General features: G+C 60.1%; 2 protein-coding genes across 6 annotated transcripts in view; one reads left to right on the forward strand and one right to left on the reverse strand.

Moving 5' to 3' along the window:
- Window positions 1-6,747, forward strand: part of TBC1D2B (TBC1 domain family member 2B) — an 87,265-nt gene extending 80,518 nt beyond the window's left edge. For 3 of the 4 annotated variants that reach the window (XM_027123742.1, XM_027123745.1, XM_027123744.1), the window contains exon 13: window positions 3,441-6,747. In XM_027123742.1, coding sequence (XP_026979543.1) covers window positions 3,441-3,636 — 196 coding nt within the window. In that variant the 3' untranslated portion in view covers window positions 3,637-6,747. The other variant, XM_027123743.1, reaches the window with a different exon arrangement.
- A 2,342-nt stretch (window positions 6,748-9,089) lies between these two features.
- Window positions 9,090-23,669, reverse strand: part of ADAMTS7 (ADAM metallopeptidase with thrombospondin type 1 motif 7) — a 57,358-nt gene continuing 42,778 nt past the window's right edge. The window contains exons 12-24 of one of the 2 annotated variants that reach the window (XM_027123740.1): window positions 23,059-23,228; window positions 22,687-22,820; window positions 21,585-21,705; window positions 20,114-20,358; window positions 19,709-19,850; window positions 17,385-17,511; window positions 16,747-16,960; window positions 15,042-16,421; window positions 13,951-14,103; window positions 13,310-13,552; window positions 13,082-13,228; window positions 11,894-12,056; window positions 9,090-9,520 (exon numbers count right to left, since the gene is read on the reverse strand). In XM_027123740.1, coding sequence (XP_026979541.1) covers window positions 9,357-9,520; window positions 11,894-12,056; window positions 13,082-13,228; window positions 13,310-13,552; window positions 13,951-14,103; window positions 15,042-16,421; window positions 16,747-16,960; window positions 17,385-17,511; window positions 19,709-19,850; window positions 20,114-20,358; window positions 21,585-21,705; window positions 22,687-22,820; window positions 23,059-23,228 — 3,403 coding nt within the window. In that variant the 3' untranslated portion in view covers window positions 9,090-9,356. The remainder of the gene's footprint in view (window positions 9,521-11,893; window positions 12,057-13,081; window positions 13,229-13,309; window positions 13,553-13,950; window positions 14,104-15,041; window positions 16,422-16,746; window positions 16,961-17,384; window positions 17,512-19,708; window positions 19,851-20,113; window positions 20,359-21,584; window positions 21,706-22,686; window positions 22,821-23,058; window positions 23,229-23,669) is intronic. The other variant, XM_027123741.1, reaches the window with a different exon arrangement.

A 23,669-nucleotide genomic window follows, 5' to 3' on the forward strand; every position in this document is an offset into this window, starting at 1 on the left:
CGGCAGGGATCGAGGCCGGGCGGGAGCAGAGCTGGGCTGTTAAGGCCCTTGTAGACTCTGCCCAGGACCTTGTGCTTCATCCTGAGTGTTGGGAAGTTCCTGCAGGGTTAGACACCAAAAGGGCACGTCAGGTTGGAGCAGGACTGACAGCAGGAGCCCAGGGGGTCCCGGCGAGAGAGGTGGTAGCCTGCAGCGAGGTGCCCCCAGAGACAGAAAAGAGGGGGCAGATTGCAGGGGGTGGAGAAGGAATTTGAACTTCCAAGTCCCCTGGCTTTCTGGCCTGGGCAGCTGAGCGTTCGGGAATCTCTTCACCCCCTCGCTCCCCAGCCACACACTTTTTGCCTGTTCTGAGCCACCCTCGTTGTCCGTGTGTCCCCTGAACTACAGTTGGCAGCGGCTCTGGCCCCGATGACCAAGGCTGGGTTCTCCAGGGGAGTTCTGTGGACCTGCTGCTGATTGGGCAAGTGAGGGCGCACGTCCCTGCGAACCACGGAGGCAGCGCTAATGTTCGCTGTGCCGAGGTGCTGGGAGCTGCCCGTACTGCACGGGAGTGGATCCCTGCAGCAGACTTGTGGTCTCTTGAAAACCACAGGAGTCCTTTGACTGAGAAACATTTGGAGCTTATTAATGTTTTTCAAACTCTGTTGACTGCCACCCATAATAAGAACATTTTATCTCACAACCTAGGACACACATACTGGAGTGTATGTAACTGAAACAAAAGAATTTGTTGAAATATTTCCAGTGCTTGCCAAAGATCTGCGCTGTACCCTCTGATATATTTTCTAAATACACTGTTTATTGCATATTTAAAATGCTCGTCATGACTCACTCAATTGATTCCTTGATCCACTGATGGGTGACAACCTACTTGACAGACACCAGTTCCCCCCCCCATGATATGCTCACCTGACGGGGAGGGAGGGCTTCTCTCCTTGGCTGAAGTAGGGAGAGGTGGTTGGGCAGCGTCCAGGCCTCTGGTCAGCCAGGAGGGGCTGAGGGCTCCGGGGCTGCAGGAGTCTCGTGGCAGGAGAGCATGTGGGGCCGGAGAGGGGGGAAGGAGGACCATTCCCCTGTGGTTCTCTTGAGTGAGGCCAAGGGACCAGGGAGGTGGACGCTGGGAGAAGGTGCCGGCTGAGGCCACACCTGGCTTCCTTGGATATCACCACTATTGTTAGGATCTTTTACTTGGGAAGTCGATTTTTAAGATGTTTTCAAGCTTATTGCTATATCAACAATAATAGGATATCCAAGAATAATGTTTGCCCGTGAAAGATTGATGCTGAGTCCTGGGGTGAACCTTGAGAGTGTTTGTTAATCTCACATCGGGTCAAGATGACAGGAGTGGCATTCAGTGAACTTCACTCCAGCAGCTAATGCGTGTGGAGGGCATCCTGCTCAGCCCCTAACAGTGTTGTGTGGGTTGTCAGTGCTGCCGGGTGGCAGAGACGCAAGGGGTGGTGGGCCTGGCTGGGATACGGTCAGCCCTGCGCACTCCTGCAGCGCCACCTGGTGAGTGGCTTTCGTGCAGTTTCCTGTCAGTTTGCCGCAGGAAGTCTGCGTCCACTGGACCCAGAGTTCCCTGTGCGGCGGGATCACCTGTGGGTGTTGTTAGGACTGCAGATGCCCTGGCCCCACCTCTGGACTGGGGCCCCAGTATTTTAATAAGCTCCCCAGACTAGCGGTTCCAAGGAGCCTCGACCTGCAGCGCCCTGATTGGTTCTGCGAGGAGGAGGCAGGCGACTGAGTGAGATGTGGTCAGGGGTGCGGTGCAACAAGATTAGACCCGTCTCTGAATCAGGACCTTCTGGGGCCTCGCACGCGCCAGGCGTTGTCTTCTGAACGTAGCTGACACAGGGCACTTTCTCATCCCTCGACCGCACCTGCCAGGCCCGAGGCAGAGCGGTGTGCGGTCCCCCATGCTGCCCCAGCCTGCGCTGACGGTGGCTGCCTGACGGAGGCAGCGGACAGTATTAATGCAATGCAGTGCTTTCTGTAGCAGGGAAGGGCCTGGACACTTGGATTTCAGGTGTATGGAGCCTGTGACTAATAGCTGTTGGAGAAAAGGGGCTGGTCATGCAGGCCTGGTTCCCAGTCCCCAGCCAGCATTTTGTTTCACAGAGACCCACACTGAGTAGGCCTTTCCTGCTCACGAGTTCTAGAACATGCTCTGGGGAGCTCGGCTCTTAAAGCCAGCCTTTCTGACCCTTTACCTCCTTGCAGGAGCATCCTCTGGCTTGGAGTGAAGCATGTCTAAGGTGTGAGTGTTTAAAAATATAAGAGGGAGGGACTTCCTTGGTGGTCCAGTGGCTAAGACTCCGTGTTCCCAGGGCAGGGGGCCCGGGTTTGACCCCCGGTCAGGGAACTAGATCCCGCATGCCACGGCTAAGACCCGGTGCAGCCAACTAAACAAAATAAACAAATAGAATTTGAAAATGTGTGTAAGAGGGAGGGATGCTAAGGGCACGTACGCGTCACAGTAAAGCACCCCACGCGGTGGGGCAGCGGCAGGAGCGAGCGGTTTGTTTTCTGACAGGCGGGGAGGAAGTCCTGTGACACTGCTGTTTCATCACAGCCTCTCCTGGGTCTGCAAGAGCACCAGGCCTTAGATCCCTGCTGCTGGGGCCGGCAGAAGGGAGGCAGGGGCTTAGTGTGCGAGGAACCGGCTTCTGTGACAACACCAGACGGCTGTGGCTGCCGTGATTAGCGCTGGAAGCCCTTAGCCAGGCCTTGGGCACTTTCTAGTCCTGTTTTTATTAAACCGCTGGCCAGTGGTTAGGGGCAAGGTACCGTGATTTTAAAGTATTTACTGTAGATGGGTTGCCTTGACCTGGGGATAGTACGAAACCCACAAACTGCATGTCTCTCTGTAGACTGCGTCTTGACACGACACCTGTCACACCGCTGAGTCTGACAGTTATCCCCAGGTTTGCTCGGGCATCCGTGCATCCATTCACGCCGCGTCGGTCCGTCCAGTGACAGAGCCTTTCTGAGCGCACCCTGCGCCAGGCCTCATGCTGGTTCCGAGGACTCAGAGGCACGTGGCCCCCACCATCGCTGAGCAAGTGCCAGACCCCGTCCTTGTGCTCACGGGCGGCAACTTGAGTAACCCCATGCCCAGGAGGCAGCCCCGCTGTTACCTGAACGTACAGATGAGGAATTGGGGGCTGGAAAGGGGGGTCACTTTCCCTGTTCTGCGTCCCATGGGGAGCGTGTGGTGGAGCTGGCGTCTGGATCCAGGCCGGCGTTCGGGGGCTGCCCCTGCAGCCTCTGCGTGAGCGCTGGCCTCCGAGTGACATATCTACATCGGGCCCTCAACGTGGTGTCCGGGGTCCGCCTCCCCACACCCCCAGGCCTCCAGGCTGGGCTGAAATGAGTGCTGTGTGTGAGCTCTCGCCTGAGCCCCCCTGATGCTCTGTCTCTGTGCTGTGTCCTGCCAGGAAGCTGATCGGTATCTCCTTTGGGGACCTGAACCCATTCCCCCTGCGCCAGATCCGGAACCGGCGCACCTTCCACTTGGAGAAGGTCCGGCTGGAGCTGACGGAGCTGGAGGCCATCCGGGAGGACTTCCTGCGTGACCGGGACACCAGCCCTGACAAGGGCGAGCTGGTCAGCGACGAGGAGGAGGAGGACTGAGTGCCACCCACTCCCAGCCCGTGACGCCGCTCTTCCTGCCTTCACAACCAAAGTGTGCCAAAAGGGTGAACTGCAGAGACGTTTCTGCTCGTTTCAAAGCCAGAATGTAACGTCCGTGGTCTCTGGAAGTCTGCTGGGCAGATGTCCAAAGCCACACTGCACTTTCTCATTTCCACTCGGGGTGGGGGTCTAATCTGTTTACAGCCGTCTTCATGCCATGGCACGTGGCTACTCGTATCCCGTCATGCTTTCCGCCTGATCAGTGCCTCGCTAGGCTTATAGCTGGCAATTTTCAAGAGCCTATTTACAGCATCTGTCAGCTTTGTTGGTGACTCTGTGCTTAGAGAACCTTACGTGGGCCATCTCCCCTTGTGGTACCTCCTGTACGTCATGGGCCGTCGTGGGCCGTGTTTTAAACAGTTGCTGTGGAGGGTGCCCACTGCACTTCACACACTCCTGGGCCAGAGTCTGACAGCTTTGGGTGGCATAAGGTTGGTGTGAATAAAGGAACTTCCTTAGGAAAGCAAGCACATCCTTTTCAGAAACGGCCTATAGAAAGCCCACAGACCTTCTGCTGGTGGCTTCAGGGTGCTGGCCGTGCCCCGTTTCTGGGATAGCTTTTGCCCTTCCACGCACAGCCTTTCAAACAGTAACTCCCAACCTGCTGGCTCTCCAGACACCACACGCTCACTGTCCGCATGGCTCCACGAGGCTCTGTGCGAACCTCTTCTTTCCACCTGAGAGTTGACCCTTGGTTCGTTCTACCCGTGTGGATGGGATTCCAAGGAAACTGTGGATCGTCATCCTACAAAGCAGGCCCACCCTGGGTTGAGGGGACGGAGGGAGCTTTTCCGGGGGTGCTTTGCAGGGCAACGGTGCAGCTGCAGAGTGAATGCTGTTGGGCAGCTGGGAACTGTGGCTTCCTCGGGAACAGCCAGGGTGTCTGGCTGGGACGGCAGGAGGCCGGCTGCCAGGGCCTGGGCTGGGAAACCTTCACTTGAGGTCAAAGCTTTGGCGAGCCCTCCCAGATGCGTCCCCTCCCCACTGCCACTCGGGGGCATCCTTGTTCTCAGCAGCTGGCCTCCCCTGTGGGGTCACCATTGCTCCCAGTATGTGAGGCTGCCTAGGTAATTCTGGGACTTAGAGCACTACCTTTTTGAAGGCCTGGAAAGAGGCTTTGCGCAAGGAAGGTTATTTTTGCTTAATCACTCTGTGGACCATCCCTGACGTGTAGATATGAGACAGTGTTTCCTGGACAGTATTACTCAAATAGGAAAGAAAATTTGACACGGATTTTTTTTTACACTACCTGGAAAAAATTGGAAATAATCCTTAGTTGATACAAAACACAGACTATTGAAGCAGTGTAGTTTGAAGCAGCACTTTTTTCATAAGCATTTTTTTTTTTTTTCTGTCGACCTTCTAGCAGTATCATAGCTGGGATGGCATTTCAGCGTACTAGACCAAGCTCAACTTTTCTTTGGTCAAGCTGGTTAATTTGATCTCTTACTGTGTACAGGGAGCTGGCCTCTGTATGTAGCCAAAAGCCTTCGTCTGTTTTCAGGTGTCAGGAACATACTTCGTCATCGTTTTGGTCTTTGGGAGCAGCTGTTTGAGGCCTGCCGTTTTCAGGAAGTTGCCTTGTGAGTTGGGCTGCGGCCTGGCCACTCTGCACAGACCCCCGCAGGACCACTGGGGCTGCTGGAGACCGCCTCCCGGCCCCCACCTCCCACACCTGCTGTCAGCCTAGCGGCCAGCAGCCCAGGAGGTGCAGTAGGAATGGGGTTGGGGCCCCACAGGTCAGCTCCAGCTTCCTTGAGACTTCAGTTTCCAAGCTGATTTCCCCCTGGAACTGCTGTGTCCTGTGGGCTAAAATGCTGCCTTTAGGAATATGCTTGTTTTGTCTGTTCTGCCTTGAAAAGACTCATCTTAAAAGCACCTGAATTGGGCCCAGGGACCAGCTGTGTGCGGCCGGTGTCAGCCGTGCCCTGAGCGGTGGTGGCGTGTTAGTATTTCCAGGCTGTTAGTATCGGTGGTCAGGCAGTGGGCGTGGGAGAGCAGAGAGAGAGCTCGTGGAGGAAGTGGACCAGGAACCCTTGCTAGGAGGTTCTCCTCTCTGGAATAAAGCGCTAGGTGTCTAGAGGGAGGGAGAGGGAATGCTTGGCCCGATTCCAGACTGGGGGCGGGATGGAGCTGATTCCTTCCTCCAGAATTGTAGGGTTTGGTCCCACTATTTTGAGCCAATGCTTCCCCTCTCCTTGTGCTGTTGAGGAAAGAGCTGCTCTGTACCCGCCAGTGCCTCCCCTGCTGGTCCCATGGGGAGGGCCCTTCTGACAGGTGCTAGCCTAGGGTGGGGCAGCCTCCAGCCTGCTTCCCAGGCACACACACCATGGCCAAGGGGAGCCGTGCTCATCACACCAGGTGGGAACTGCCAGCTTTCATGTTGGTGAGTTGTTTTGTGTGGGTTGAACATTTGTTAATACTTTTGTATATTTTCACTACAGTTTATATTTTTATAGGCTATTTTTATCACGGTTTTCTAGATTATGTACATCTATTTTATATAACAAGTTCTTCTGCGTGCACGACTCCTTTGTGCGTATTTATGTAAACCTGAGCGTCCGGAATCGCTCTGCACCTCTGTGCCATCTCTGACCTCTAGCCTTGACCATCACTGACTTCTCCTTATGTATGCATGGGCCCACTTCTTACCCCAGGTAGCCTCGGGGCTACTTGCAGTCATGCCGACAGCTATCCGACAGCAGCCAAGACTGCTGAGTGCTGGGAACAATTCTGGTTTCTACATTATATTGATATAGGAAGTACTCTAGGCAAATAGCCAGTCCTTTTTTTTTTTTTTAAACTAAATGTATTACTGCACAAATCCCTCCTCCTCACTTTGCACGGTGTTGCCTTTCTGCCTGTGTTCTGGGCAGCTGGGCATGCCTGGGGCCATCCTCGCAGGCAGGAGGCTGGATGCCAGCAGTGGAGGACTCGGGGCATTGCCAAGTGACTCTTTCCTTTTATGTCACAGCAGCTTCTGTGCTTATCTTCAAGTTAAATTTTGGAATTGTCATACTAAAAGGCAAAATAAACAACTAATTTGTATAACCTTCTGGTTTGAAATGCAGTTACAGTCACTTGTGATGGGACTCAGCCCCAAGGGCTCGAAGGTGCCTCAGGGCTTATGGGGGGGCGCAGGGTGGGGGGCTCTTCACCTTCCAGCTGGGTGTTTCTGCATCCCTGTCTTTGGTTTGCTCTGGGCAGGTGGGACAGAATGCCTGGGAGGCCCTTGAAGCCATGGCCAAGCTGCAGGTGAGGGCTGGAGGCACTGGGTTTGGCCGAGAGCCAGGAGCTGGAGTTCCCTGTGTCCGGAGCAACCCCCAGCCACAGGGTGGCAAGCACCCCTCCTTCCACCAGCTGTGACGTGCCCTGCCTGAGTCATGGGTTGTTTGCCTCCTGCCTAGGCTGACAGCTCAGTCCCAGCTGCCACCTGGGACACCACTCCCCGCACCCCCCATCATCGGAAAAACACGAGAATGATTAAGACCAAATGTCTTTCTACAGTGTGATGGTGGCGGGGGAGGGGGGGGGAGCTCCAGTGAAGATTCCCAGACAGAGCAGGCTGTTGAGTCTGTATCCTCCTGGGACACGGATTCAGTGAGGCTGGGGGGGTTCCTGAGGTCACAGCACACAGCAGTGGCACAGCTGTGACTGGGACCTGAGTGCTAGCCCCCGCTCAGTGTGTGGGTCAGGGGCCCACAAGTAGAGGCCCTGCCCCCTGTCCCTTGTAAGGGGTTGCTCTTGTGACAGTGCAAATCCCTAGGAAGACATTACTCACACCATGGGTCTCCAGGGTATCCTCTGGCCAGCCGGGCTGCTGCAGACAGACAGGAAGCAAGCCTGACACCCCTCCACTCTCAGACAGTGCGGTGACGCTTGAACTCACGCAAGCCCCAGACTGCTCTCTGTGCAAAGCTACCGTGGGGCCTGCTCGGGCCATCTTCCTACCTGGTCAGAGGGGTCAGCTGCTAGAGGTGGCCCAGAACTCGGAGCAGGAGATGACGGGAGCTTGAGGCCTGTGTAGTCAGGGCATATGCCCTGTGCCAGTCACCTCCCTCTCAGAGCCTTGGGCTTCTCATCTGAAAATGGGGTACTCACTCCAGCCCCATGGAGTGTGTTGATGATTAAATAGGGTGTGATGTGCGATCAGAGAATGGGAAATGGGAGAGCTGGGCACTCCAGCACCCTTCTGACCCTTGGAGGGGCCAGCCCTGGGACAGACACGTGCTGATTGCTTCAGCCTCTGGTACTGTTTCTTGGTCTCAGTCCCCAAGGAGTGATTTTCATTCCCCCTCCGCCCCCAACACACACACCCAAGCTGTGAGTAGCCACCACACGCAGAGCTCCAGAACCACCATTCACATCACAGTCTGTGAACGGCGGACACCGTAGACTAGAATGAGTGGTGGTCCCCCATTTGGAGAAAAGGGATAAACCCCTTCCAGGAGTAGGACTTGTGAGCAGATTGTAAAACGGTCCAGTCCAAGGCTCATGGTGAGAGGTAAGGGCTGGCGCCTGCACAGGTCACTTCCTGGAGACAGTGTCTAGCCTTCTCCGGCCTCCTCACGCCTCACCAGGGCCCGGGACACCTTCAGAGCACCTCATGCGCATCTGCTCCTGGTGTGTTCACCACAGTCTGACTGCATGGAACTAAGTGTGGCAGGCAGGGAAGGGCTGGCGTGGCAGGTGCTGGGGAGCCGGACCACATGTCAACATAGCAAGAGCCCAGCGCCTGGGATTGTCAGTGAGGAAGAAGCCACCGTACGTCCTGGCCTCAACTGGCCCAGCCCCACCGCTGAGTACAGAGAAGATGAAAGAAAGGGACAAGTGGGGGCCGAGAAGGGTGTGTCTGGCCAGACTGCCCCTCCCTCCATCCCTTTGGTGCAGATAAAGAGTTAAGAGTTAACAGATGAAGCAGAGGGGGCCGGGGATGTGTCCATGGGGTTCACTCCAGGGGGCAGTCCCTGCTGGTGACCACATGGGCCTTGCTCCTCTAAGGGCGTGTGGCTCAATCCCTGTGAAACACGAGTCTCTGGTGAAGACCGCAGAGTGGGGACATGGGGGAAAGGGCTGGGGGGCCTGGGCAGGGGGCATGAAGTGGAGGTGTGGAAGGATTGTGAGTAGGGACCAGCACCCCCGGGCCTCTGCCAGGCTGTGCCTGGTGCCCAGAAAACGCTCCTGCCGCCTGTTACCCGGCCGTCTGAAGCCCTGCGCACACCGCCTCTAGGAAGCCCTCCTCCGCTCTGCTCCCTCAGGCCTTCCTGCCCACATGGGCTCTGCTCCCTTCTCCCCTGTGGGCCTCCCAGAGGAGCAGATGGAAAGATGCTGTCGGCCGCAGCAGAGGTGTAGTTTCTGACTTGAAATTCCCCTAATCCAAGAGGAAGCCAAGCTGTACTTCGAAACGGCAGATGCCTGTTTATGTGTAACAATAACAATAATAATAATAAATGTTAGGCAAACTGTTAGAATAAAAAAATACCTTTTCTGAGGGGGAAGGGTCCCCAGCCTGCCACTGTCGGGGGGCCGGGTTAGCACCATTAGGGCGCGAGGGGCGGGGCTCCACCGCAGCCCGTGCTGGGCACTGAGGTCCTGCTGGGCGCTGAGGTCCGTGCATCGGTCTGGCTGTGCATCCTGGCCGCGGGGGGCCGGGGTGTGGGTCAGCGGCGGGCGACCCGCTGACGGCCGCGGGAGGGGGCACCACGGCCGGGTGGGGGACAGGAGCGGCAGCACTGGGTGCGGACGGTGGGCAGCTGGCAGCGGCCCAGCAGGCGCAGCGTCTCGCAGAAACTGAAGGACAGGCGATCGCGCTCGCAGCCTAGGGCTGGAGGGGGGGCGGTCAGGACCAGCAGGCGGGCACCGGAACCGCCGCCCTCCTCCCACCTGCACCCAGGGTGGAGGGGCTTCCCTGAGATTTTAGCTGGGCCTTAAGGAGACCTGCAGCCACCCCCAGAGCATCGGCCTCCTGTTTCTGGAGGGGCTCCCCTAGGCCTGAGTTACAGATCTCCTGCTGTTGTCCCGTCCCACCTGCCCTTGGCCTAGGCCCCCGCCTCCAGGACTGGAGAACTGGCCCTGCTGGGCTCAGGTTTCCAGAGGAAAGGCCCCGAGACCCCAGTCCTGACCGCCTCAGGTGCTCACGAGAAGCCAGAGAGCCTGCCACCCCTCTCGGTCCCTGACCCTGCGAGACCTGACAAGACCTGGCACACAACGGAAGTCCCAGGTGCCTCCTGCCAGCCTACAGTGGTCTCTGCCCCACACCCCCTGCCCAAATGCACCTGTCCTGCCAGACCTCCCTGGCCCTGCAGCCATGGGCTGTACTCAGCTTCAGCTTCTGGGTCACACACAGAACAGTCCCATCAGCCGGGCCCGGCACCGAGGCCCTGACAGAGCAGGTGTGGCCTGGGCCATCAGCCCGTCAGCAGAGCCCAGGCCTCTTGAGGAGGGCCAGAGGGAGGCTGCCTGCCCGGGGCTGAGGCCTGGAGGGCCCTCCTGCCCTGTGCTTATCAGAGCTATTTTGGGAAGTGGCTTGCTTCCAGCCTCCCGGCCTTGCTCCCGCTGCCTGTGACAGCCCCCAGCTGCCACCTGGCCCTCTCACTTCAGCAGACATCCCAGGGGAGGAGAAGCAGGAAGGCAACTGGCAGCCCTGTCCCTGGGATGTCCCTGGGGCCCGGCAGAAGGCATGAGGCAACGGGCAGCCTCCTCCACCCTGGCTCTCAGCAGCAGCTCTAACCTGCACATCTGCAGACCTGCATCCTGTTCCCACTGTGTGACCTCAGGCAAGTTACTTAACTTCTCAAGGGGCCCCAGTTCCCTCCACTGCCAGTAACCCCACCTCCACAGGCAAACGGATGTGGCCGTGCTATGTCAGCTGCCTCACCGTGATGACCAAGTTTCCAGGCTTTCCAAACGTCCTGCCACACAGCCCCACAGATCATCAAAACATCCTGGGGACTCCAGGGTCTCGGCATGCAAGTCACTTCCTTGGCTGGCCTCTACCCTTAAACTCGCTTGGGTGCCAGCAGCTACCTTGGGGCTGTGTGCAGGAGGCACGGAGGTGCTTGCTGGATGAATGCTGAGGGCTGGGCGCTTGGGGTGGGTGGAATTTCTGCTGGGCCTTGAGGTAATGGGATTTGGGGCAGGAAGCCTATCCCTCCCAGTGGTGTGGCCAGCAAGGGATGGCAGTGGCTAGTCCGGGCTTGCCCAAGGGCTACCAAGGAGCCAGTCACTGGTACAGAATGCAGACTGCGGCAGGTCCCTGGGGGCCCTGGATGCCAGAGGGCCAAGGACTCTGTCCTAGGGTGGCTCTGGCCTAGGGGCAGGAGTCAGACAGCTGATAGGCATAGGAGCTGCTGCATTCTCTTGACTGACAAGGTAGCCTAGGCGTTCTTCCTGACCTCATGACGGGGGATGATAGTGTCCACGAGGGATAGGAAGAAGCCAACCTTCCCTGAGCACTTCCTGGGCTCTTCACCCCAAGACCTCATTTATGAGGATGGGGGTTGTCTGCCCCTTTATGCGTAAGACAGGGAAGTGGAGCCCAAGACCATAGAGCTGGTGATGGGAGGCCAGGTGTGACTCCAGGGCCAGTTTCCTGTGCTCAGCACAGCTGGGGGTGGCTAGGGGTGGCTGGAGGTGGCTGGGCTGCAGGAAGGAAGTGTGTGTGTGCGTGTGTGTGCGTGTGCATGTGTGTGTGCGTGCACGCGTGTGCATGTGCGTGTGTGCGCGTGCGTGTGCATGTGTGCGTGTGTGTGTGTCTATGTCCAGAGCCACCTCTGCCACAAGCTCTTCCTCTAGGACCCAGCTGGCCAGGAAGCCACCAGCTGCTGGGAGCTAGCAGGACCCTAGGCGGGAAGCCCCTTCATGCGGTTACACTGCTCACTCTGGGCAGCCCTCCTCTGGCCAGGAGATGGACGGGCCAGAGCTGGGGATGGGGGCTCACCCAGGCCTGAGCTCCACACAGTTTCAGGAACATCCCTGGCCTCACTCTGGGAACGGGGGGTAACTGAGACCCCTGAGCTAAAGAAAGCTGCCTGCGGGGCTGGACTCCCCTTGGCTCTGACCCCAACACAGCCCCAGCCTCTGCGTGGCTCCCTGTCAGTCAGCCAGTGCTGTAGGGGGACGGTTCCATGACTCTCCATCTCCCCACCGTCCACGCTGCCCACCCCCCGCCCAGCAGACAGCCGGGTGGGGCACTCACGCGGAGGCTCAGTGAGCTCACAGTCCTGGGTGCCGCATGGCCGCGAGCTCTCGGGCCAGGCCTCGTGGCCACACTGGTCGCTGTCTTCCTCAGGCAGCCCAGTCTGGGTGTTGACGCACTTGACCAGGCGCCGCTGGACGCCACCACCGCAGGGGGCTGAGCACTGTGGGGAGCGCGGGAGGGGTGAGCATCCTCTTACCAGCCCTGCAGGGGGGCATCCCAGGCACGTCCCCAGGGCAGCTGCTGCCTTCTCCAGGAAGCCTAGCTCATGGTTCCCAGCCCCATCTCTCCAGCCTCCTCAGAGGGTCGGTCCTGTCCCCAGAGGCCACTAGGTGTTCGCTTGCAGGAACTGCATCTGCAGAGCGGAGGGGGAAGCTGCCAGCCCCTCACACGGGACGGGACACGCCTGAGAGGCCTGGGCAGTGGCTCCGGGGCTGGAGGACCTGCTGCAGCCCATGGGCAGTGCAAGGAAGGGAGAGAAAGTTTCTCAAACAGGGCCCACCATCCCAAGTCAGGCTTTGTTCTTATCAGTTGGGGTCTGATGTTTTTAAAAAGCCGTAAAAATAAATTTAATCTGTGCCAACATCGTGCCAGGCCCTGTGCTAAATGCCTCACTGTGTGAGAGGAGCATCTAATGCTCACAACCCCACTCTACAGATGAGAAGACAGAGGCCTGGCGAGGTAAAGCAACCTGCCCAGGGTCCCTCAGCAGCCAGTGGGACAAGGACTGAGATTCCCAAACAGGCCTGGCAGGAAGTGTCCTGCCCAGCTGAGGCCTCACTGGCCACTCCCGTACCCCCTCCGCCAGTCTGGTCTTTGCTTAGTCTCCTGAACATCCTGTGTCTGTCACTCCTGCCCCAGGAGTGACTTTGCATTTGCTGCTCCTGTATGCCTCTCCTTCACATCACAAACCCCTCCAGTCTCGCTCTGAAGTCCCCTCCCCAGAAGGCCTTCCCTGACATCACAGCGCACATCGCTTTTCTTTTTAAGTCTGTCTCCCTGGTGGGCTGTAAGCTCAGCAGGGTGGGGACCTCATCTGGCCACCACTGTATCTGCAGGGACCACAGAGAGCCTGGCATACAGGACACACTCGACAACTCCCTGCGTGAACAAAGGTCTGATGGATGTCTGCTGACATGAGTGCCCCCTCTGCATGTCCTCCCCACACGAAACCCCGCGCTGGCTCACCTGGCCCCAGGGCCCCACCACCCACTGCGTACAAGGGTGGGTGTTGCAAGGCCGTGTGCTGTTGGGTCTCAGCGCCTCCTCACAGAGGCCCGGCTCTGGGCATGTCACCAGACGCTGCTGCTCACCACCGCCGCAGGCCTCGGAGCACTAGGAGGGCCGGGGAAGGGGTCTGGGCGCTGCTAGGCTCTGAGGACACCCCCGCTCCCATCCCAGACCCCCAGGCCTCACCTCCCTCCAGGAAGAGATGTACCAGCTGAGGCAGGGCTGGGCCCCGCAGGGCCGGCGGGCAGGTGGCTTGGCAGGCCCCGGCTGGCAGTGGAAGGGCCGCAGCGGCTGGAGGTCCCGTGTGTCCACACACTGCACGTCCCGCACGGAGGAACCCCCGCCACAGCTGCGGGAGCACTGGAGGCCGAGGGTCCCGCGTGTGGATACACCACCACCACGTGCACACACACGAGGATGCGGTGAGGGCTGAGGCAGGGCGAGCGTTGGGCACTCTCACCCCCACCCGCGGCAAGTCCCTTAAGGGCCCCAGGGAGAAGCCATGGCTGACCAGCCTTGGGCGGCGGGTGGCGTGGCCAGGGGCTGCCCCGGAATGGGACAGATGGAGAAAGAGTGGAACAAAGGAGAAAGTGAAACCCCGAGGGTGACAGAAAGGAGAGAAAAGGATACAACCAGTGAGAGAAGGGGAGTGGGGCAGGTTGAACCACACACAGATGGAATGATCCCAGAGGCTAGAAATTAGAGTACGAAGATGTGCAGCACAGAGCACCCCTATCCCCGGTGGCTATGGCTGACCCCAAACACAGGCCACGGGCCCCAGAGTTCCACCCCGTGCCCCGACGCTGCCCGCCTTCTCCCTCACGCACCTTACTCCAGCTGCCCGTGTGCCAGGCAGCGCAGGGCCGCAAGTGGCAGCGGCGGGCGGGCTGGGGCCGGGCTGCGGGAGTGCAGTCCTCCTCTCGGCCGGAGCTGCAGCGCACGGGCCTCCAGACGGCACCCAGACCGCAGGTGGTAGAGCACTGGGGGCAGGGACGCAGTACCCATGAGGGCCGGGCAGATCCCTGCACCCTCCAGCCCCCCAGCCAGGTGAGAGGGACCCGCCAGTGCCTCAGTTAACTCATCTGCAAAATGGGCTCCTCCACCCACCTCCCAAGGAGACCATGAAGATGAAAAGTCAAATCCCCTGGCAACCAACTGTCCCTGCTACAGGAGACATGTGTGAGGAATCACTTGGGAAGGAAGTCTGGGTTCCTCACTGGGCCTCAACCTGTCCCTCCCACACCAAAACTAGGGATCTGAACAGAAGCAGCTCACTTCTCCTATGGTAACAACCTGGGGACGTTGGGGTGGGGTAGGGGACACAGGACAGCTTCTTGCCATGCAGTTCAGACCCTCACAGGCCCGACAAAGCAGGAGCCCTGAGGGGAGAACCAGGTGGCCAGGAACTGCAGAGCACCTGGAGGACCCAGGCTGAGCCCCGCCGGGCCTGGGGACCATGGGAGGAGGCTTCCCCACTGACACAGCTGCCTGGGGCGAGCTCCCTGTCCCTGGAAGCATGCAAGCCAGAGTATGAGAGGGCCGTTCCCCCTGGCTGCCCCTCATCTGTGCCTGCCCTGCCCTCCCAGCGGCCCCCTGTGCTACTCAGGAATGAGCCTCTGGGGACCCTAGGGATACAGGCCCCCTTGCCCCACCCTACTGTTCAGAAGAGAAACTGAGGCCCAATGGGGCAGAGCAGCCCCAGGGGCACATGGAGGGCAGTATGACTGAGTTGGGGCAAAGTTCCTCCCACCTCACAGAGCCTCCACTCACCACGGGCTGTCAGTTCCCTAATCCCCACCCACCCAGGAGGCTGGACAGACAAGGCTTATATCCTGCTCTGCTCATTTTCAGAGGAAGAGACCAAGTTAGTGAGGTCCTGCTCACCCCCCCGGCCCACCCCGACCCCTGCACCACTTGCCTCACTCCAGTTCCCCACTTGCCAGCTGGCATTCCTGACGGGCAGCAGGTCTACGGGGGGCCCCTCCTCTGCTGGGCTGGGGTCCAGAGGCCCAGGGGCTCGGCTGCTGTTGGCCGGACTGTCCTGAGCTGGTATGGACAGCAGCACAGGGCTTAGGGGCGTCTCAGGGCTGGGGGACTCAGGCTGGCCCAAGGGCCCCAGGCTCAGGGCAGTCACCCAAGGCGCGTGCCCTAGGCTGGTCGGAGCCTTCAGAAGGAAGGTTCCTGGCATCGCCAGGGTCTGCAGGTCCTGTAGAGCCAGGCCTGGGGTGGGAAGGGTGGCAGTCCCGGGCTCCAGGGCACTGTCTGTACCCTGAGTGTCTGGCAGATTGGCGGTGGGAGGAGCACCCCCAACGGTGGGCCACAGCTCACCGTCCACAGGCCCCGGGCCACCCTCCAGCGCTGGTTCCCAGGCCAAGGTGCCACTCGTCCACAGCTCTACTGTGTCGGGACTAGGAGAGGAGTGGGAGGTGCTGATGGGGGACGAGGGGGGCAGCGTGGGGCTGGGTCTTTGGGGCGCTCTGCGGCCCAAGGCTTCCTCGCTGTCCTCGGAAACCTCATTGGTCCTCTCCCACCAGGGAGGCGGCGGCTGGCTGTGGCTGTGCCCCCCTCCCAGGAGCCTGTTCTGGCTCCCAGGGGCGGCAGGCGTCTCCACGCTGACCGAAGTCAGGGGCCAAGGCAAGCTGGTGAGCCCAAGGTCTGGGGCTCCCACGGGGGCATCTTCCTCAAATAAGAAATTGACCAAGGAGTTCCCAGGGCTCTGCTCCGAGGGTGGGGGTGGGGAACGGCCAGCCTGGCTGGGCCAAGGAGCAGGGGACCAACCTCCCAGTGCCCCCTCATCCTCAGGCCCAGAAGGCTCTGTGGTGGGCATGGGGGTGCCCACAGGAGGCTCGGCAGCACTGCTCAGGGGCGGGGGCATCCGATCCCCTGTGCCTGCCAGGTCTGCGTCAGGCTCCTCGAAGGGCCCGTAGGACAGGTTCTCGTGGAAGTTAATGAAATTGTAGTCGTAGTAGAAGTCGTCAACGAACATGGGCCCCGGCGGGCCCAGCTCAGGGTCCTCGTCCCCGATGGCATTGCCCATGCCAGCCGGCTTGGCTGACGAGGGGGGCGGAGGGCGTGGGGCTGGGCGGTGAGGAATGAAGTCGACCTCGTTGAAGAGCTCGCGGCTGGAGGAGCCGCTGCCTGAGCCTTCGGGGCCCAGCACGTCCAGGGCCCTCGGGCAGGGCGGCAGAAGGCAGGTGGCCTCGCTTGCTGGCCGCTGGTCCTCAGCGCAGGGGACACCAGTGTCGTTGGTGCAGAGGATGCTTCGGTGCTGACTGCCTGGGCCACATGACACAGAGCACTAAAGGGAAGGCCAGGGTGAGGGGCTCAGCGCCAGGGGAAGCTGGGGCCTGGCAAGGTACCCTGCTCACTGCTCAGTGTCAGTGTACAGGGCCCCAGGCAGCCCTCTCTCGCCCTGACCAGCTCGAGACCATGACTTGTGGCCATGGCTGGCCAGGGCATCCCAGCCCCTGAGGCTTTGGGGATGGGGCTGGACCTGGAATGCCCCAGGCCCCTTCCACCACGGTGCCCGGCAGTAAGGGCTCCCCAAAGGCTGTCTCTGCCTCCCTGTAGCCCAAGACCGATGGCAGAGCTGGGGGCGGGCCCCCTCCCATCGTGCTGCTCACCTCAGACCAGTTCCCCACAGCCCAGGTGGCCGGACAGGGCACATCGCGGTTGCAAGGGGTTTCGGCAGGGGGCCGGGGCAGGTGCTCACAGGCAGGTGGCCCCAGGGCGCTCTGCTCATCCAGCCCCACGCTGTGGATGCAGAGCACGGCCCGGCGGGAGAGCCCCCCAGGCCCACAGGAGCTGGAGCACAGCTGCCACTCACCTGCCCACCACCTGTGGGGACACAAGGGCAGCGTCAGCGTGCAGCCACCTGGACTCCCAGGCACTCAGGGCTCAGGGAGGGTCGGGCCTAAGCCCAGGGGACGAGTTCCCAGAGCTCCAAGCCTGGGATGGCCCCCTGGCCCCCAAAGCCCAGTGACCGGGCACAGTCCCCTTTGCTCCTGCCACCTTCACCCCTGGGGGACCTGGGCAAGACCCAAGGCCCGTGTTCACATCCAAGGACCCAAGCACGAGCGATCAGGCATGTCCCTGGCTGATGCTGGCTATTGAGGGGGAACCCAGGCCCAGGCTGAGGTCGCGGGCAACCAGGGGCTGGGGCTTCAGCCTTGGGAAGGAAGGCTAAGAGCCCAGCTCCCTCTGCTCCTCCCAGGGGCGCCCTGATGAGGGACACTGGGAGTCAGGCGCCTGGTGGGCTCACCGGGCGGGGCAGGGCTCCTCGCTGCACTTCCTCTGACGGTCATCGGGCCGGCCCAGGGGCTCACAGTGCCTCTCGTCCACGGGCCCCGCCTGCCGCTCCATGCAGCGCACGCTCTGCCTCTGCATCCCTGGGAGGCCATGGGGGCTCAGCCTGGGCCTGGCACTCAGGGCGCCCCCTGCCTGAGCCACGCTGCACCCAGAGACACAGCTCTACCCCACTCTGCTCAGATCCCTTCCAGAACAGGGCCTCACTGCCTGTCAGGTTGAAGGCAGGCCCCCACTGCCCCCACCTCACTGTCCTCCTGGCCGTCACCCCCACCCCTAGGGAGGCAGCAGAGTGTGCAGGTTCAGTGGGCGGGGGCTCTAGCCCCACAGCTTCCTAGCTGGGAGGCCTGGGCAGCTCACTTGGCCCCTCTGAACCTCACTGTCTTCATCTGTTAGTGGGAGTAACGATAACACCTGCCTTGAAGGCCAGGTGTGAGGATAACGTGCTCACGGACGTGCAGGCTCAGCCCATGCCTGGCGCGTGGTAAGAGTGCAACCAGTGCCAAATCCAACCACGGCCTAGCACCACCTCCAGTGTCTACACCCCTCCCAACAGGATCAGTGCCCAGAAATTCTGGAGGAGAAATCAGTCAGACCTCCCAGTCAGGCATTCCTCTCCAGCTCACAGCACTCCCCACCCCCTGCCCCGGCACTCGCTTTGTCGCGGCTCCTGTCCTTCACTCTCCCTGCCATTGCCGCTCTCTGCACCCTTGCAGAGCCCTGCTCTTCCCTTTCCACACGCACCCCACACCGCCCACTGAGGCCCAGCGGCAGGACCAACTCCAACGGGCTCTGCCTTCACCCTGCTCCCCCTGTGGCACAGAAGGGGGACTCACCCCTGCCCTGAGCCTCCAGTCTCCCCTCCACCCGCCTCCTTCCTTCCTAATAGAACGCAGGGTTTGTTCAAGGTAACAATGGGACCTGCTGAAAACACTCCCCACTGTAGTTCCCGTGCAGCTAGGGGGTCTGGGACACAGTCGTGAAGGGAGAAAAAGACACAAGTCCTTCCCGAGAGTCAGCCCTTTGCCCCTTCTTCTTCTTGCCAGCAAGAAGCCTGGGCAAAGGGTGCTATCTTGTGACAGACATGAGGGGAAGGTGGGGCTGAGAGTGGTCCCTAAAAACATGGCAGGCCATCCAGCCAGCGTGGACTATGCACCCTCCCTGGGGTTCTTACTGCCGAAGCCAAGCAACCCCTTACTGCTCCAGCTACCACGCATCAGGATCCTGCCACTTGCCACTCAACACATTCCTATTCTGGCCACGTGGGAAGCCACCGATTTGCTGAAAGACAATTTCCCAGTGTCTGGTTCATCAAATGTATTTATTTTCACATTTGTAAATTTAACTCATACGGGGTAGGATGCCTTTAATAGCTTTTGAAGATTCCTGCCCAGCTTTAGTAGGTCAGTGTTCATTTGTCATCATAATAGCATTTCAAGGAATGTTCAAATGTCTCTGTCCCAGATTCCTGATACTGAGACCCCTGGACACCGAGGGGGAGGGGGAGGGGAAGGGAGACTGAAGAAGCCACGGGGGGCGGTGAGAGTTAGTCAAATTGTTACACATTTTATAAAGAGTTTAAAGGAATAAGTAAATGTGGTGAATAGGCCATTGGGCTACGAGGCTCAGAGTTTGGTTGGGGAGATCCTTGTCACATCCCAGCTCCCTCCTCCCTGCCCCTGTCCTACTCCATCCTCCTCCCCCTCCTTCTTTCTCTCCCCTGCCCCTCCTCCTTCTCTCCCTCCCCCCTCCCCCTTCTCACTGGGGAAGCCCTCCTGGGCCAGCAGCCCAGGAGTGTCAGGCTCTGGGCCTCCCAGGAAGGGTGGGAGGGCACCGAGGAGGAGGGGGGCCCGGGGAAGCCTGTCTGTGGCAGGAGCTAGAGGAGAGGAAGGAGCTTGTCCTGACGGAGATGCAGGTAAGGCTCTGGGAGGATGAAGGGGTCAGATCCCAGGTATGGGGCAGAACCACGGGCACAGGACCTGCCAGAGCTGAGCAGTGAGAAGAGGGAGAGGCAGCTGGTGCCTCTCTGGGGGAGACACGCTGAGCGCTCGCCAAGCACCACGTGCTGTGCCTGCCTCACCTTGTTTCCTCTCCCAGTGGACCTATGAGATGGGGCCATTGCTAGCCCCATTACAAAGATGGGGGAACTGAGGCCCAGAAGCAGCATTCCCAGTTCACAGCAGCCCAGCAACTAAGCAATGAGCCAGAGGCTAAAGCCAGGCATCAGTGCCCAGAGACACAGGCCCTGCTGGGCAGGAGCTGCGCCCACTGCCTCCTCACCTGTGCCGCAGGTGACTGTGCACTTGGTCCAGGGCCCATAGTGCCAGGAGAACTCGGGCGGCTGGATCTGGCTACGGCCATCCGCCTCCCTGTGGATGAGGTACTCGTAGCGCACCCCAGGGTTGCTCTCCTGGAACAGGAGCTGGGGCAGGCGGGGGGGGGGGCTCCGTGAGCATGAGGTGTCCTCTCCCTCTGCCAAGCCCTGCCACCCATCCTAAAGGAGCCAACCTCAGCCACCTCTGGGACCTGGGGCTACACCATGGAGCCATTCTAGAGCTGGGGAAGCCGAGGCAGAGGCCCCAGCAGTAGGGCCAGGCCCGGAGCCGGGCTCGCTCCTGCCATGCGGCTGGGCGCCACGGACCCCACCTCTGCTCCTCCCCAGCCTGGGCCCCAGGAGGCGGTCACCTGGATCCAGATAGGCTCGTCGGTGGGACCCGGGGACGTGAGGTTCTCCCAGTTGCCTGTGCGCGCATATGTGAAGGTGGTCCCCGCCACCTGGTAGTCCCCGTTCCACTGGATGGTCCACCCACCGTTGAGGAAGTACTTATCCGGGTCCTCGCTGCGTAGGGCCAGGAAGTTGGCGGCCTCGGCCACCTCCTCGATGCGGATCTCGCGAGCACCGGCTGGGATCAGCCCCACGTCCACATACCCTGTTGGCCAGGGATCGTGCACAGGTGGTGAAAAGAGGTAAGAGGGTTAGCTGTTGCCCGCCCTCACCTCTCCTTCCACTTGCCCCTGCCTGCCGATGCCAAAGAGTCCATCGTTAAGATTCTGGGTTCCCCACTTAGATCTGTCCCAGATCACCAAAGCCTCAGAAGGGCTCAAATCCTACCCCCTGACCCATGCCCCACCACCCTTCTCTGGGAAACCTTAGCTGGTCTCCCTGTCACAAGGCTGGGCCTATCCCCTATACCTGGGGCCAGCATGACCTTTCTAAAAACCCCAATTGACTGGGCCTTTCCCCTGGGACATCCTGCTCATACCTATACAGCCTGTTTCTGTTCTTTCACTAAGTAGTACCCATCACGTGCCTGGCGTTACCCTGAGGACTCTGCAGGTGTAACAACCCTGTGACGTAGGCACTACTGTTATCCCCATTTTACACACGAGGGCACTGAGGCACAGAAAGGTTACATAACTTGCACCAGGGTTCTGCTGGGAGGTGAAACCTCTCTGAGGTCTGAGCTTTAATCACCACACTGGACTGCATCTCTGGGGCTGAAATCTAAGCTTCTCGGTCTAGCATTCAAAGCCTTATGGCATCCCCGCCTTTCTTATACATAGGTCCCCAGACAGAGCATGCTCCTTCTTGCCTCCAGGCTTTGTTGGGTGGGCACAAACTCTTTCCTCCATGTGTAATGCTTTTCCCCATCTCGTCTGAGTCTTTTATGATTCAGCTAAATTCCACTTCCTACAGGAAGACTTCCCTGACCTCTCCATGTCAGGACCTCCTTCCTCAGGGCTCTCACAGCCCTCTGGGCCTCCCTCCACTGCATCTGTCACACCAAAAGGTGAGACTGTAAGCTCTTCACCTCTGTGTCTCCCTCACCTAGCACACAGTTGGCACTTAAGCAATGGATGCAAAACAGGCCCTGAGGCGAGTGAGTGGAGCTGGGGGCTCTCTAAAGCTTCATAAGGCCACTCATAAGCCTGATAAGCCCAGGCTGGGGTCCCTGGGGCAGGAGGACTCCCTGTGAAGGCAGGTCTCTGCACTTGGGCCTGGGTGCCCTGACTCCTGCCAGGATCCTAGACCCAGCAAGGCAGCTTCCCTGCTTCCCATCTCTGGCCATGGGGGCCGTGGGCAGGGCTCAAGGGAGACAAGGAAGGGTCACCAGGTCAAGAGTGCCCTGCCCCCCACCAGGGGTCCCACCCATACCCAGGCCCTCAGCCTCCTCGAAGGTCCCGCTCACGGTGTGACAGGTGGAGCCGTTGCCATGGCACACGCCGCAGCGGTCCTCGACGGCACCCGAGTCAATCTCGAAGTCGCAGCCCACATTCTGCAACACATGGGGAGGGGAGCCCCCTGGTGCTGGGCCCCTGGTGGCGAGCCCTCTCTGGCACCAGCCTCGGGGGCCTGCCAGGGTGGGGAGGAGAGAGCTCGGAGCAGGGAGCGGGGGCCCCACCACAGCTGTGCCCTCTGACCCCACGTAAACCCCTCAACCTCTCTGGGCCTCAGCTTCCTCAGATGTGAAACAGGGAGAACCACCTGCACCGGGAAGGTGTGCTGTGAGATCGCATGAGACAAGAGACGGGAGAAGCTTTGTAAAAGGCCACAGCAGGCAGGGGGAGCTGGCACACCCGCGCTCCTGACCAGCGTGGACAGGAATTTCCCCGAAGCAGAAATCAGTGTTCCCTGCTGGTCCTCCCCAGAGCACAGGCCTCCACGCCCAGGGGCTTCCCTTCCCAGGAGCAGAGGAAAGAAAGTGCTGAGGACACGGGCAGGGGGAGTGGCACTGATACAGCTGGAAATAAGTCTAAGTATTGTCAGCAAACACTGACGCTTTCTCTGCCAGGCCCTGAGGCCTGCACGGCCCTGCAATTGCCCTGTTAAATGACTGCATTTAACCCTGTGACGTGGCTACATGGACGGAGAGTCCCCTTTCTACTATCGCAGAGGAAACCACTGCTGAGGGTCATCCAGCCAGCAGGAGGTCGAGCTACCACCTGAGCTCTGGTTTCCGGGCCGGGGCTGGGCCGGTACGAAAGCCAGCATTCAGAAGCCATGGCGGGCAGGCCATGGTGCAGAGGCAGAGCCTGGGGGTGAGGCCCAATGATACGGGGGCTCCAGTCCCAGGAGGAGCGGGGAGGCTTTGCTGAGAGGCGATGGCAGACCATCAAAGGGCTTCACTGGCAGAGCGGGGAAGCGCAATGGTACAGCCTGGGGAGGGGGGCCAGGGGGAAGCAGGAGGAAGCCAGAGGAGACCTGCCAGGGGGTTGGGGAGGGCAGTGCTGGAGACTCTCTCCCTAGCTGGGCACACCTTGCAGATGCCGTTGATGCAGAGGTCACGGCTGGCCTGGCCCTGGTAGCAGGGGGTGCCATCGACCACAGCGTCCCGCAGCTTCTCAGCAAAGTACTCATTCGAGGGCCGGCAGTGCAGCTCGCAGGGGTTCACTGGGGGCCCAAGCAGAGGAGCCGTGAGGGGCAACCAGGGCAGGGCAGGAGCCACGGAGGCCACCGGGAAGACCGCCTCCACGATACCCATCAGTGGCGGGCTGGGGGTGCAAGGCTGTCCACGGGAGCCAGGAGGGAGCAGCAGCCCCGGCAGACAGTGCCTGTATCACTGGGCAACCTTGGCCCTTGGATCTCTGCCCTTCCAGGACTCAGTGTCCCTGTGGGCAATAGGACTCACCGTCATTGACCACGGGCACCCACGTGTGCAGCTGGCCCTTGTAGAGCATAGCGTCAAAGTGACTGCACTGGACTTGGCGGAAAGAAGGGCGGCCGGCGGGGCAGGCCTGCAGGTTGCACAGGCGAAAGCGCTTCCGTTCACCCACGCAGTATTTGCCCTTGTATTTGGGCCTGTGGGGAGAGTGGGGTGGGGGCCAGTGAGTGCCGACTGCACACCTGGATCCAGAAGTGGGCCCTCGGAGCGAGCGGCTCCTCCTGCACCCCTAACACCCAGAGATTCCCGCCGTCCACCTCCGTTCACACTGCTCTCCCTGTGGGTCGCCCACACTCTGGTCCAGACACAGGCTCCCTGTTTGAAAGCATCTCAGGGGAGGTGGCAGCAGGAAGCCTGGGTTCTGCCCCTAACCTGCTGTGTGACCTTGGCCAAGTCTCTGGCCCCCTCTGGGCCTCAGTATCCTCATCTATAAAATGGGACTGGGGCTGCCTCTGCAGAGGGTTGTTCAGAGGCTGGGCCAAGCTGCAGACATGACTGGCTGAAGGGGCCACTCCAAGTCTCCAGCCCATGGGACCCAGAGTCCTGACAGCCCACGTATCAGCAGATGTGTTCCTGGT

The sequence above is a fragment of the Aethalodelphis obliquidens genome, unplaced genomic scaffold (genome assembly GCF_003676395.1).
Source record: "Aethalodelphis obliquidens isolate GAN/ISIS:26980383/991018 unplaced genomic scaffold, ASM367639v1 scaffold26, whole genome shotgun sequence".
In the NCBI taxonomy this organism is placed as follows: domain Eukaryota; kingdom Metazoa; phylum Chordata; class Mammalia; order Artiodactyla; family Delphinidae; genus Aethalodelphis; species Aethalodelphis obliquidens.